A 13,277-nucleotide genomic window follows, 5' to 3' on the forward strand; every position below is an offset into this window, starting at 1 on the left:
ATCTTATAGTAGCTCAATAGACTAAACTGTGCTAGGGTGGTAAAAACTGCCGGAGCTGAGCATAAAGGATTCGTGAGGAAGAGGGTGACATCATCTGCGTATAACGCAATTTTTTCCCGGCAGTGGCCCACCGGGATAGCTTGTCTTTATACTCTTCTGAGAGTGTGGGCAGATTTAATTTCTCCAAAAAGGAGGAGATGGCCTGAGGAGGTACCACTTTAGGTCTCTCGTGCGAGTAAATATTATAGAGGCGCTCGTAGAAGTCCGCGAAGGCCTTCCCTATGTCCTCATGGGCATGTATTTTTTGTCCCCCGAGGACAAGGTACGGTATCCAGGAACACGCCAGTCTCTGTTTCAATTTATTCGCCAGCATAGAGCCCGCTTTATTGCTTTTGGAGTACATAACCATTTTAAATCTCGAAAGGGCTCGTTTAAATTTTTCCATTTCCAGGTTTTTAATTTGCGATTTCAAATTCAGAATCTCACTGGATAGGCCAACTGTAGGGGCCAGTTTGTTTTGTCGTTCTTTCATCCTCAGGTCACAGGTTAGTTTGCCTAGTGGGGCTCCCCACTTTTTTTTAATACTAGATGTCTTCACGATACAGAATCCCCTGATATAGGCCTTTAAAGCTGCCCATCTAATTTGATGGGAGGTCTGACTAGGTCTATTAGTCTCCAGAAATTCCTCTATCTTGTTTACCAATTCTAGGACAAAGGATGCATCTTCCCACAAGAATTTTGGAAGTTTCCATGCCAGTCTGATCAATGTAGACCTCTCCATGTCAATTGACATTGCGACAGCATCATGGTCAGACCATGGGCAACTGCATATGCTAGAGTTTGTGATGTTGTTCATAGACCAAGAATCAACAAAGAAGTAGTCCAACCACCGATGAGGGGGTGAGAAGTACGTATAGTCTCTTGATTCCGGGTGGCATGCTCTCCACATATCGTAAAGCGCGGACTGGTATATGAGGTTCTGGAATTTAGGGGCCGTGGACTTAGAATAACTATCTAAAATTTTATCGCTCTGAATTTTTTTGTCTGTGTAGGGGTCCCAGACTAAATTAAAGTCACCTCCTAATATCAGCGTGCCTTGTTTTAGACCATCTATAAAATGAAGCATTGTGCGCAGGAAAGTTATCTGACCTGATTAGGGGCATACAAGTTTACAAGAGTATAGAGGTGTGAGTTGAGTTTGCAAATCACTAATAGAAACCTCCCTTCTGGGTCCGTTTCCATGTGCAATTGTTGAAATGCCACCGCTGCACTGATGCAGATTGATACACCCCTGCTCTTCTCATGGTAAGTTGAGTTGACGGCCACCGGATAGTGTTTAGATTTCAGAACCGGGGTATTTGTTGAAGCCCAATGGGTCTCCTGCAAAAAGGATACGTCACATTGAAGCTTCCTTAAGTACGATTGCACCATGCTGCGTTTCGCTGGTGAATTAAGTCCCTTCGTGTTGAGGGAGACAAATTTGAGACCGGGGTTCATCGTTACACGTAAAGAGAAGAGAAGACAAAAAAAAAAAAAAAAGGGGGGGGGACAAGGGAGAAGGGGAGGGTTAGAAGGTTAATATTAGTGTGGTTTGGTTGTTGTTGTCCGGTCCTCAATTATGAGGATATGAATGAGAGGTCACTTAGTGAATGCGATTGAATCTGTGTTCTTTTGCTTACTTTCGGTAAGCTATGGTGTTACCCTTGGGGGGGTGGAGAGATACAGTCTAACGACCGTATAAGCTAGTATCCAAGAGGGTGAGGAAAAAGAAGCAAAAAGGGGGGGGGGATTAGGTCCGGACCGAGGCAAAGTCCGTAGGTAGGGGGGATAGGGGGTGTTATCAAATAGCATTTTCATTTGTTCCTTTCTTCTCCTTTCTCTCTTTTTCTCTCTTACTTTTCAATGTTCCTAATTCGCTACTCTGATCATGGATAGAAGAGAAAGTAAAGTCATATCAGACCCCACGATAAAGGGTCTCATGCCTCAAATAGACAGGCCCTATTCGGAATGCCTTCCTCGAAATATATCTATACGGGCTAGTGTTACCAAGTGAGTCATGAGGAAAGAAGGTATGTGGACTTTGGGTGGGCTCCGTCTGTACTTGGTTAGAGGTGTGCTTGTGGGTAATAAAGAGAGTAAGTATCAAGTATGCTAATATGACATCTTAATGATCTCATTAACAATATCTAATCATAACAACATTTTTCAGACATGAGTGCGAGATAGGATGGTATGGTGTTGTGATAATCCCAAAAAACATAACTGTTTACAACAAGAACTTTTTCAAATATGCATTTGCCTGTAATATTTTCTTTGCAGGTTGGATCAGACATTTCTGCTCTGGTCAAACATCCTACTTATTAATATCTTCTTGTGGTTTAACTAATCTATGCTTAAAAGTGCAAAAACAGATATATCAAGATGATACATAACTAATATAAATAACATAAAACAAAAAGAGGTTAGTAGGGCCCTTTGTTGGTGTGAAACAATTTAGTACTTTAAAACCTAAACTAGAAAAGACTTTCACAGCATGTCTAAAAGTTCTCACTTTCCCGCATGGTGGATTAAGGGGTCTCTCAGGGTATTACTAATGGGTGGTGGCTCTCAACTTCTATTCCAGTCTAGGTGGGCTAGGGCCAGGAAGTGGATAACTAAGTATCTTTTCTGGGTATATTAGGCCTAAAGTACATCCTAGTGAGTCATCTAGAGTGAGTTGTATGTAAGTGTAGCCTTACTAATAGCGCATTGATCTGTTCTCATTGCTAGGATCAGGCTCATTGTGTCTATAGTGAAGAAACATTTTGATATGTAACTATGATTCCACTAGTGTCATGTTTATTTGTTCCTGGCTTGTGTGTGGATCTCTATCTCCCACTCTAACTAGGAGGAAAAGGTATCTGGTGGATGCAAGAACTAGACCTGGAACGTTATGGCCCAACCTTCAGATTCTGACATGCTAGTTACCCAGAGCCCCTAACAGTAACTTTAAGTGCTGCTGGCTTAACCAGTCTCGTATTTGGCTGCCCCTGTGCCTCTATAAGCATCTAGTAAGTGAGCCTGCCTGGTGCAAGCATGTCTACAGGACTTAGTAGGCTGAGATACAAAACAGCCAGACATAAGCGTCTGAAAGGGCGGAGTACATTAATTCAGGTCTTGACATATGACAGGAACCCTAAAACATAAAGTGAACATGGGCCTTTTAGATAAGGCTCAACAATACTTGCAACCAGCATCAGTAATGTCAAATGATAACCATAAACATAGCAAAAGAAACATAGAACTCAAGGATTTTCGCTGTTAGCAACAGATTAGGGTCGTGATAACTGGGGTAAAGAGTCTCTTATTGTATGTCCTTGGCATTATAACATTTCCTTGCATAAGTCTTCTATGTAAGGTTCACCAGTTTCTGCGACAAACAGTTAAGATGATAAAAATAATCATGAACATTACAAAGGGATCATATAACTCAAACATTTTCGTTGTTAATGCAAAATCATGACTGTGATAACTGGGGCAGAGAGTCTCTTATGATATGTCCATGACCCCGGAACATTCCCTTGGATGGGGCTAAGTGTCTCTTAGTCCTGCAATAAAACATTTCTATCTTCACACAATTATATAACTGGGAAATAAACAAACACTCCCCTGTAGAGCATAATAACAAGGAACATTTAGTGATGAAAAATATACTTATCAGTCTTCATCATCCGAGGGATCTTCTGTTCTATCTGTTGAGAGCCATTGTGATGTTGAGTTCTGTCTTTTAGATGAGGCATTTCTTTGAGCAAGAGGTCTCCACTCAAATGCTGTTGGTCTCAGAATGGAGGAGGAGGTGGTGCCTTGATCCACTTCTGTAGTGATGGGGGAGCTATTCTCTCTGTTTTGGCTGGTGCTTTTGATCCACCCTTTGAGGAGAAGTTGACCCTTGTCTGGAGTGTCAGCAGTGTAAAATCGGCGATCCTTTTGAATCAGCAGCTTAGTGGGGTATCCCCACCTGTATTTAATTCCCATCTGCCTTAGCGACTTTGTAACCTCTCGGAAGGTGCCTCTCTTTTGCACCGTGTACTGAGACAGGTCTGGAAATATTTGTATAGACTCAAATCTGTGAGGCAAAGTGGGACGTTGAAACATGGCTCGGAGGATTTGTTCTTTATATGTGAAATAGTGGAATCTAGCGATCACATCTCTTGGCTTCTCCGCTGAGACATTCCTCCCTCTGGGGAGCCTATGTGCTCTGTCTATTAGGGTTTCATTAGGGAATCCTGGAGGATGAAGTATTTCACAAAGCTCAATAAGGTATTTGCCTAGTTCAGATGGAGTAACTTCTTCGGGAACACCTCTAAATCTCAAATTGTTCCTGCGGGAACGATCTTCCATGTCAGCCATCTTAGCTTCGACCGTGTCTAGCATGTCAACTAGTACTTGTGAGTGACTAGCCAAGTTCCCCTGCTCTACCGTTAGGTCGTCTTGTTTCTTTTCCAGAACGTCAATGCGTTCACTGATGACTCCAATATCTTTCCTAAGATCTGCCGTAGAACTCCTGATAGCTTTGGTAAGAGATTCCTGGAGGGAGTTCATCCTCTGAGTGAGGGTAGTGACAATATCTGAAGCCACAGAGCCATGGATGCAGTTTTCCATTCCTGCAGCTTCCGCCATATCCGGGCTACTCCCCGACAGCTGTTGTGAGATGTTAAGTTCGGGCGCAGGTTTCCCAGCCGCAGGCTTAGCTTTAAAGTGGTCTGCCACTGATTTTCTATATTCTGAAGGATTAGCAGTTTTCCTCCGAGAGCCCTGTGGCATGATAGAGATAGTGAGGTTTTAGCAGGGGGACAACAGTGCAAGATAGTGCAATTAGGCAGAGATCCCTCGGTATGGTGTTTAGGACCAGTTTCTTAGATCACATTCCTTTAATTAATCATCTTATGCCTCGGCCCAATGGACCCCCCACCCCTTAGTGCATGTTGTGAGCCATGAGGGCCATCAGAAGTAGGATCATAGCCAGAGATTGGAGTGATAGATTAGTGAGTAATAGTCCAGAGTAAGGCCTTCTGCAGTTTTAAATGACGGCAGGATGGGTAAATAGAAGTTTACCGGGTAGAATCTCTCAGTTATACTGTCCCCTCCTAGGGATATGCCTCCTATTGGCCAAGTCGGTAAAGGGTCAGAGGGTATGACCCGCAGGCAGCCTGCACCTGCGGGAAAGGGAGGAGGGGACTAGTTGAGGACACTGATAGTTAGATTGGAAAGCAGGCAAGGTTTGTTGCTATATTTTGAATGTTGATAAATTCATTCTAATTGCATCTGCTGTCTGCCTGTGTCTCTGAGGTAGCCTCAAATCATAGTTTGTTTATTTTTGGCAATCCTTTTGTGCTGGACTAAGAGTTACTTTGTTCTTTCATAATGAATCAATTTTATTAACTCTCCGTGCACAGGTAGAGGGTTTTGATTGGGGGGTTTCTCACCCGATACCGTTTACCTTTGGGGGTAATTTTATATTGAATGTAGAGCTGATATATTACGTGCTATATATATATATATATATATATATATATATATATATATATAAAATTGATTTGTATACTAAGTTTTCATTTGTGTTTAATATATATGTTAAAAGGTAATATATATGTAATGACACTATTAAAGAAATAATTAAAATATTAAAAATTTAAATTGACTTTATTCTTAAAAACTTTGGAAGAACAAAAAGGAATCTATAACAATAGAGGTAAAGAAAGTATTAGGTTTACACAGTAGATGATGCAAGTTAAAACAGATATTTGTTAGTAATGAATCGGTGAGCAACTGAAATCCATGTTTTACACTCCACAGTTAATAAAACAAAAATCGTATGGATATCAACAATACTGTAGTTTCAAAAAAATGTTTGTTTTCTTCAATTCATATTTTTTTTTTTCCATGTATTTATAATAATACGCTGAGGATAAACTATACTGGCATGCACAAAATATGAAAATGATTGCTGTCTGAGCTTTGCCCAATGATTCTAAAACTACATTATTCTATCCCACTCTAAAACGTTCATAGTGATTTACCAAATATCCTGTTGTCTTTTTGTTCTCACACAAGAAAATTGGTAGCTAATAATGTGCATTGTATTTCTTTATGTCATTTTTTTCAGATCTGGTTCTATACAAATTCTATATTCAAAGAAGCTGGAATAGAACCTAAAAACATTCCATATATTACCTTATCCACAGGTGGTATTGAGATTTTGGCTGCTGTTGTATCTGTAAGTACAATTTTACGTTTTTATTATTTTTGTTCTTACTTTATTATTATTGCCATAATGATTATAATTATTATCATGCAGCTAGCAAATATACATATAATTTAAAAGAAAAATTGTCTTTATATGTCTGCCACAGATATTTTGTTTGTGTCTCGTCTGTCTTACACTATGGGGCCAATTTATCGAGCTCCGTATGAAGGCTCGCCGGTAACAGAAGTTCTGAAGCAGCGGTCTAAACTCCATAACTTGTCCGCCTGCTCTGAGGCCGCGGACAGAAATCAACCCGATCGAATATGATCGGGTTGATTGACACCCCCTGTTAGTGGCCAATATTCTGCTGGTGGAATGATAAATGCTGACAGCGTAAGCTGTCGGCATTTATCGATGTGCGGCGGACATGATACGCTGCATTGTATCAAGTCCGCTCACACATTAATAAATATACCCCTTAGACTCTTGTCTGCTCTCTCCCTGTTTTCTGTAATTAGCCATTTCTTTCTATTTCACAATCCTTCTTTCTGTTTTAATGGGATCTTGTTTTGCGATCAGTGGTTTTCATTTGTCAGTTATCTTTATTTTAATGTGTTGGCACAATTAGTAATGCCAGCAATCGTATAACAAGTTGAAAGTAAACATGAACACATAAGCGCAATCGTGATTTACGCTAGAATGATTACCACATCCTCAGAGTTCTGATTAATTGTTTCATAATACAAAAAAGAGTCACAAAACACATCAGAAATACAATTAAAATTACATTTACACTCATATTAACAGATATGAGTATATAATAGAGAGAGTGTGTATATATATATATATATATATATATATATATATATGTTTATAGGTTTTAACATATGTATATATTTATTAGTGTATACATGTATTTAGATATACCTATATATAATTTTATATTTAGTATAAATATAAGTATAGCTATATACTGTGCCAAAATACAATAAGATATAAGTAGAAATATGTATTTATGAATAAATAGAACATATTCTTCTATGTGAAGAAAATTGGAATGTGAAACATTAATATTTTTATGCCGGGTTAGCGCACTTGAGAATATGCAATCGGTTTTGATTTTGATATTTGAAGTTTGGCTTTTTGCGCAAATTCAACTTGTAATTTGAGCTCTACCAATTGTGCACAAAAACCTTACTTCTAGTGGAGTTAGAGCAGGCACAGTTAAATACTGCTCCTCTTGTAATCTGAACCCTAGTGTTTAGTGTTCCTTTAAAGATATAAAACAGTGAGGCAACTGAATTTAAAGGACCACTCAATGCAGTAGAATTGCAAAATTAAAAAGTATATAATAAAAACAATGATTTAACACCTATTCTGAATTTCAAAAAAGTTCCGGCCCCCTGTATCATGTGACAGACATCAGCCAATCACAGACTAGTATACTTATACCCTATGAGCTTGTGCACATGCTCAGTAGGATCTTGTTCCCCAGAAAGCGTATATATATATATATTAAGACTGTGCAAAATGTGATAATGGAAGTCAATTGAAAATTGTTTTAAAACTGCATGCTCTTTCTGAATCATAAACTTTATTTAGACTTGAATGTGCCTTTAAGAAAGCTACTGTCTCATTATCAGAGTTGACAACGATCAAGTAGTTTTCACGATTTCCTGGGTTTGTAGCCCTGATTAATCCCTCTTGTTTGTTATGCATGACCCCCTATAAGTAAAGCTGCCTTAAAGGGATGTTATTAGTAAATTAGACATGCTATATACCAGTATCAATTGTGCACATGCTTCTAATGCTAATTATTTATCTAATAATTATGTTTAATCATGTTTAATAATTATTATTATTACTTTTTAAAAATATTTTATATTTAATATTTGAATAACGCAATGAAAAATTAGTAAGATTAGTAATTATTCATGTGCGTTAGACCTAAAGCATGAACCACAAAGGGCATTACACATAATATTTTATAATGAAAGAGAAAACAGAGGGGTGCCTTATGTGTAGATCAACCGGATGAAAGTTGGTTTGTTAAATGAAAAAGCAGAATAACTACTCACATTTCAAAAGAGCACCCTTGTGTGCTTGTAGAAACAGACTGATATCAAAGGGCGTATCAGCTCACCCACTCTAAATGCTTTCAGCCAGGTGCAGCTCTGAATGAGGGAATAAAAGGACCACATGTGCAGAACTACCAAACCAATATGATGCAAATTGTATTATGTGCCAAAAGGGAAATCATATTTCAGATAAGCACACTTATGTGCTGGTAGAAGCAAACTGATAGATTTGTGTAGTGCGTATCAGCTCACCCACTCCAGGTGATCCCAACGAGTGGTAGTAGAATCAGGATAATATGAACAGGTATCCACAAGTGGATAATAGGATGTAAGGTGATTCCACTGGATTTGAATCCAATTTAAAATTTAAAACTGATTTATTATAGAATGCAAAAAAAACAGAAACAAGTAGGGGACTAGGGGATATCCAAATAGCCCCCTAGTATGCAATGCGTTTCCCGGCACTAGATGGGCTGTTTCCTCAGGCATAAACCCACCTTACATCCCATCTGCTATTTAAACCATTAGAACACCAATTAGCAAGCAATTACCATCATATGCCCTTTGTGGGCGTGTTTAACCCCAACAAAGTCATCACTGTTATTAGAATGGTTACATATTGTAATACATATTAACAACCAATATAAATGCATCCTAATAGGTATGTATATACCCATGTGAAAATCTCCTCTCATAGGGGTGACTTTTCTGTTAATTTATCTCTTATATGTTTATCTATTCCTCCTTGTATATACATGCATATTATACATATCTTTGTGTTTGGCAATGTCTATTTATGTATTTTTGTACTTTTACATTTTTACCTACGTTTTCTTCACGATATTGGATGATTTGATCCTTTTGGGATACATTCTTTTCCTGCCGTTCGTATATTATACCACAATTGCGTGACTGGTAAAATTATCACAGTCATAAAACATTGTTTGTGTGTATGACTACAATTGCCCATTTAGTTGTATATGACTGCATGGACCTTTCATGCTATTTAGCAAAGGGACCCTTTGTTAAAACCCACTCTGTGTACTTGCCACATGCCCTCTGTCTATTACACTTCCACATACGTCAACGGAAACTAAGGCTGCAGTCGACCAATGGCCTTGCTGCATTCTTTAGACAATACAGTATTGGCAACGATCACTCTGTTTACAAAGCCACACGCCCACTGTCTATACAATGTCAAATGCGTCATCGAGACATGTGGTTACTGTCTGCCTATGAACTTATGATACATCAGGATTTTAGATATGTCATATTGACTGTATTATCTAAATATCCAAATCAACCTGTGTGTATTCTCCCTTCATTCTTGTGTATTAGCGATATAATAAACACAATATGTGAATGTATACGAAGTGTGTGTTAACTAGTGTATAATAACATATATATCTTAATATATAAATAAATATATTGTATATTGTATCCTAATCTAAATGTATCAACTATAACAATCCTAGTGAAATAAATGCTTGGAAATCATTAGTATATGGTATAAAAAAATTGTGATAATGAATGTACACCTACCTAAGTGTTTGTTAATCTATGTGATGTGTTCTATGTATAATAAATATTCTCATTTATGTTAATGTGAAAGTTATGTGTTTAACACATAGAAATAGATTATACAATTGTGATGAAATGTGTGCCCCTACCTAGGTGTTTACTCCTCTCTGTGATATGTTCTATATAAAATGATTTTCTCTCCTATATCAAAGTGTCTAAATATATAGATTAAGTCCAATAGATTTAGTATCATACAGCTGACCGAGAAAATATGCTAACTGTTCCTTAGATATGGAGATAAGTTATGTCCTACCCAAAAGATAGATCTGTTAGAGGGTACCTTAGTGATGTGATACTAATAAAAAATATATAATACAAATAATCGTTGAGTTCGGTCCTCAACTCCTTCTATATAACAAAAATTCTATGTAACTGGTGACATAATAACAAAGTGCTAGTCCAAAAACTAATCTAACCTATATAATAGTGAATGTGGTCACATGTGCCAAAGTAAGATACTATAATATAATGTGTATGTAGATCAAGATATATTATAATGTAAAGAACTACCAAATGTATCAAATATATTAGTTGTAACCAAATGGCCAATTCACATATCCAAGGAGGAATTAACAACACACACCCTAACACTATATAATATCAATACTTGTGGCTAACTTTCCCAACTCGTGGGAAATTAACCCATATAAGAATTCACATACAGAGATATTAAATACAAATATTTAACAGTACAAATATGGATATATTATGGAAATATATGAGATTACCTAAAGCAAAAAAAAAAAAAAAAAACTAAGGCAAAATAACTAAGGCAAAAAATCCAAAGCAAAAATATAAAACGATATATATATATATATATATATATATATATATATATATATATATATATATATATATATATATATATATATATATATATATATATCAGTCAATTAGTATTAAAAAGCTGTCAAATCCAATGCCTCATTCAGACCAGAGGGAAACAAAGATTGGAATCAATAAATCCAATATGTTTCTCTTTCCATATACAAACTTTGTAGACATTATTTGAAATCGGAAACTATTTTTTGGACTGTTACCAATTAAGCTGTATGCACATTACAGATTGACACTGGGTTTATGTGTATACTCTAAACTAATTGTGTATTTTTCAAATATTTAGTACAGGTGCCCCCTCGATTCTTAGACTATTTTATTTTATATAATATTTTACATTCTTATGTTCTTCACATAGAAAAAAATATTATTTCTTTCATGTAATTAGCAAGAGTCCATGAGCTAGTGACGTATGGGATATACATTCCTACCAAGAGGGGCAAAGTTTCCCAAACCTCAAAATGCCTATAAATACACCCCTCACCACACCCACAAATCAGTTTTACAAACTTTGCCTCCTATAGAGGTGGTGAAGTAAGTTTGTGCTAGATTCTATGTTGATATGCGCTCCGCACCAGGTTGGAGCCCGGTTTTCCTCTCAGCGTGCAGTGAATGTCAGAGGGATGTGAGGAGAGTATTGCCTATTTGAATGCAGTGATCTCCTTCTACGGGGTCTATTTCATAGGTTCTCTGTTATCGGTCGTAGAGATTCATCTCTTACCTCCCTTTTCAGATCGACGATATACTCTTATATATACCATTTCCTCTACTGATTCTCGTTTCAGTACTGGTTTGGCTTTCTACTACGTGTAGATGAGTGTCCTGGGGTAAGTAAGTCTTATTTTCTGTGACACTCTAAGCTATGGTTGGGCACTTTTATATAAAGTTCTAAATATATGTATTCAAACATTTATTTGCCTTGACTCAGGATGTTCAACGTTCCTTATTTCAGACAGTCAGTTTCATATTTGGGATAATGCATATGAATAAATCATTTTTTCTTACCTTAAAAATTTGACTTTTTCCCTGTGGGCTGTTAGGCTCGCGGGGGCTGAAAATGCTTCATTTTATTGCGTCATTCTTGGCGCAGACTTTTTTGGCGCAAAAAAATTTTCTGTTTCCGGCGTCATACGTGTCGCCGGAAGTTGCGTAATTTTTGACGTTTTTTTGCGCCAAAGGTGTCGCCGTTCCGGATGTGGCGTCATTTTGGCGCCAAAAGCATTTAGGCGCCAAATAATGTGGGCGTCTTTTTTGGCGCTAAAAAAATATGGGCGTCACTTTTGTCTCCACATTACAGGGAGTGCAGAATTATTAGGCAAATGAGTATTTTGACCACATCATCCTCTTTATGCATGTTGTCTTACTCCAAGCTGTATAGGCTCGAAAGCCTACTACCAATTAAGCATATTAGGTGATGTGCATCTCTGTAATGAGAAGGGGTGTGGTCTAATGACATCAACACCCTATATCAGGTGTGCATAATTATTAGGCAACTTCCTTTCCTTTGGCAAAATGGGTCAAAAGAAGGACTTGACAGACTCAGAAAAGTCAAAAATAGTGAGATATCTTGCAGAGGGATGCAGCACTCTTAAAATTGCAAAGCTTCTGAAGCGTGATCATCGAACAATCAAGCGTTTCATTCAAAATAGTCAACAGGGTCGCAAGAAGCGTGTGGAAAAACCAAGGCACAAAATAACTGCCCATGAACTGAAAAAACTAAAGCGTGCAGCTGCCAAGATGCCACTTGCCACCAGTTTGGCCATATTTCAGAGCTGCAACATCACTGGAGTGCCCAAAAGCACAAGGTGTGCAATACTCAGAGACATGGCCAAGGTAAGAAAGGCTGAAAGACGACCACCACTGAACAAGACACACAAGCTGAAACGTCAAGACTGGGACAAGAAATATCTTAAGACTGATTTTTCTAAGGTTTTATGGACTGATGAAATGAGAGTGAGTCTTGATGGGCCAGATGGATGGGCCCGTGGCTGGATTGGTAAAGGGCAGAGAGCTCCAGTCCGACTCAGACGCCAGCAAGGTGGAGGTGGAGTACTGGTTTGGGCTGGTATCATCAAAGATGAGCTTGTGGGGCCTTTTCGGGTTGAGGATGGAGTCAAGCTCAACTCCCAGTCCTACTACCAGTTTCTGGAAGACACCTTCTTCAAGCAGTGGTACAGGAAGAAGTCTGCATCCTTCAAGAAAAACATGATTTTCATGCAGGCCAATGCTCCATCACACGCGTCCAAGTACTCCACAGCGTGGCTGGTAAGAAAGGGTATAAAAGAAGAAAATCTAATGACATGGCCTCCTTGTTCACCTGATCTGAACCCCATTGAGAACCTGTGGTCCATCATCAAATGTGAGATTTACAAGGAGGGAAAACAGTACACCTCTCTGAACAGTGTCTGGGAGGCTGTGGTTGCTGCTGCACGCAATGTTGATGGTGAACAGATCAAAACACTGACAGAATCCATGGATGGCAGGCTTTTGAGTGTCCTTGCAAAGAAAGGTGGCTATATTGGTCACTGATTTGTTTTTGTTTTGTTTTTGAATGT

General features: G+C 38.1%; 1 protein-coding gene across 2 annotated transcripts in view; it reads left to right on the forward strand.

The window, feature by feature from the left end:
* SLC2A9 (solute carrier family 2 member 9) overlaps positions 1–13,277 on the forward strand; it is a 1,122,280-nt gene that overhangs the window by 524,074 nt on the left and 584,929 nt on the right. For both annotated transcript variants that reach the window (XM_053704140.1, XM_053704141.1), the window contains exon 9: positions 6,146–6,256. In XM_053704140.1, coding sequence (XP_053560115.1) covers positions 6,146–6,256 — 111 coding nt within the window. The remainder of the gene's footprint in view (positions 1–6,145; positions 6,257–13,277) is intronic.

This window comes from Bombina bombina, chromosome 2, assembly GCF_027579735.1.
Source record: "Bombina bombina isolate aBomBom1 chromosome 2, aBomBom1.pri, whole genome shotgun sequence".
NCBI lineage: Eukaryota > Metazoa > Chordata > Amphibia > Anura > Bombinatoridae > Bombina > Bombina bombina.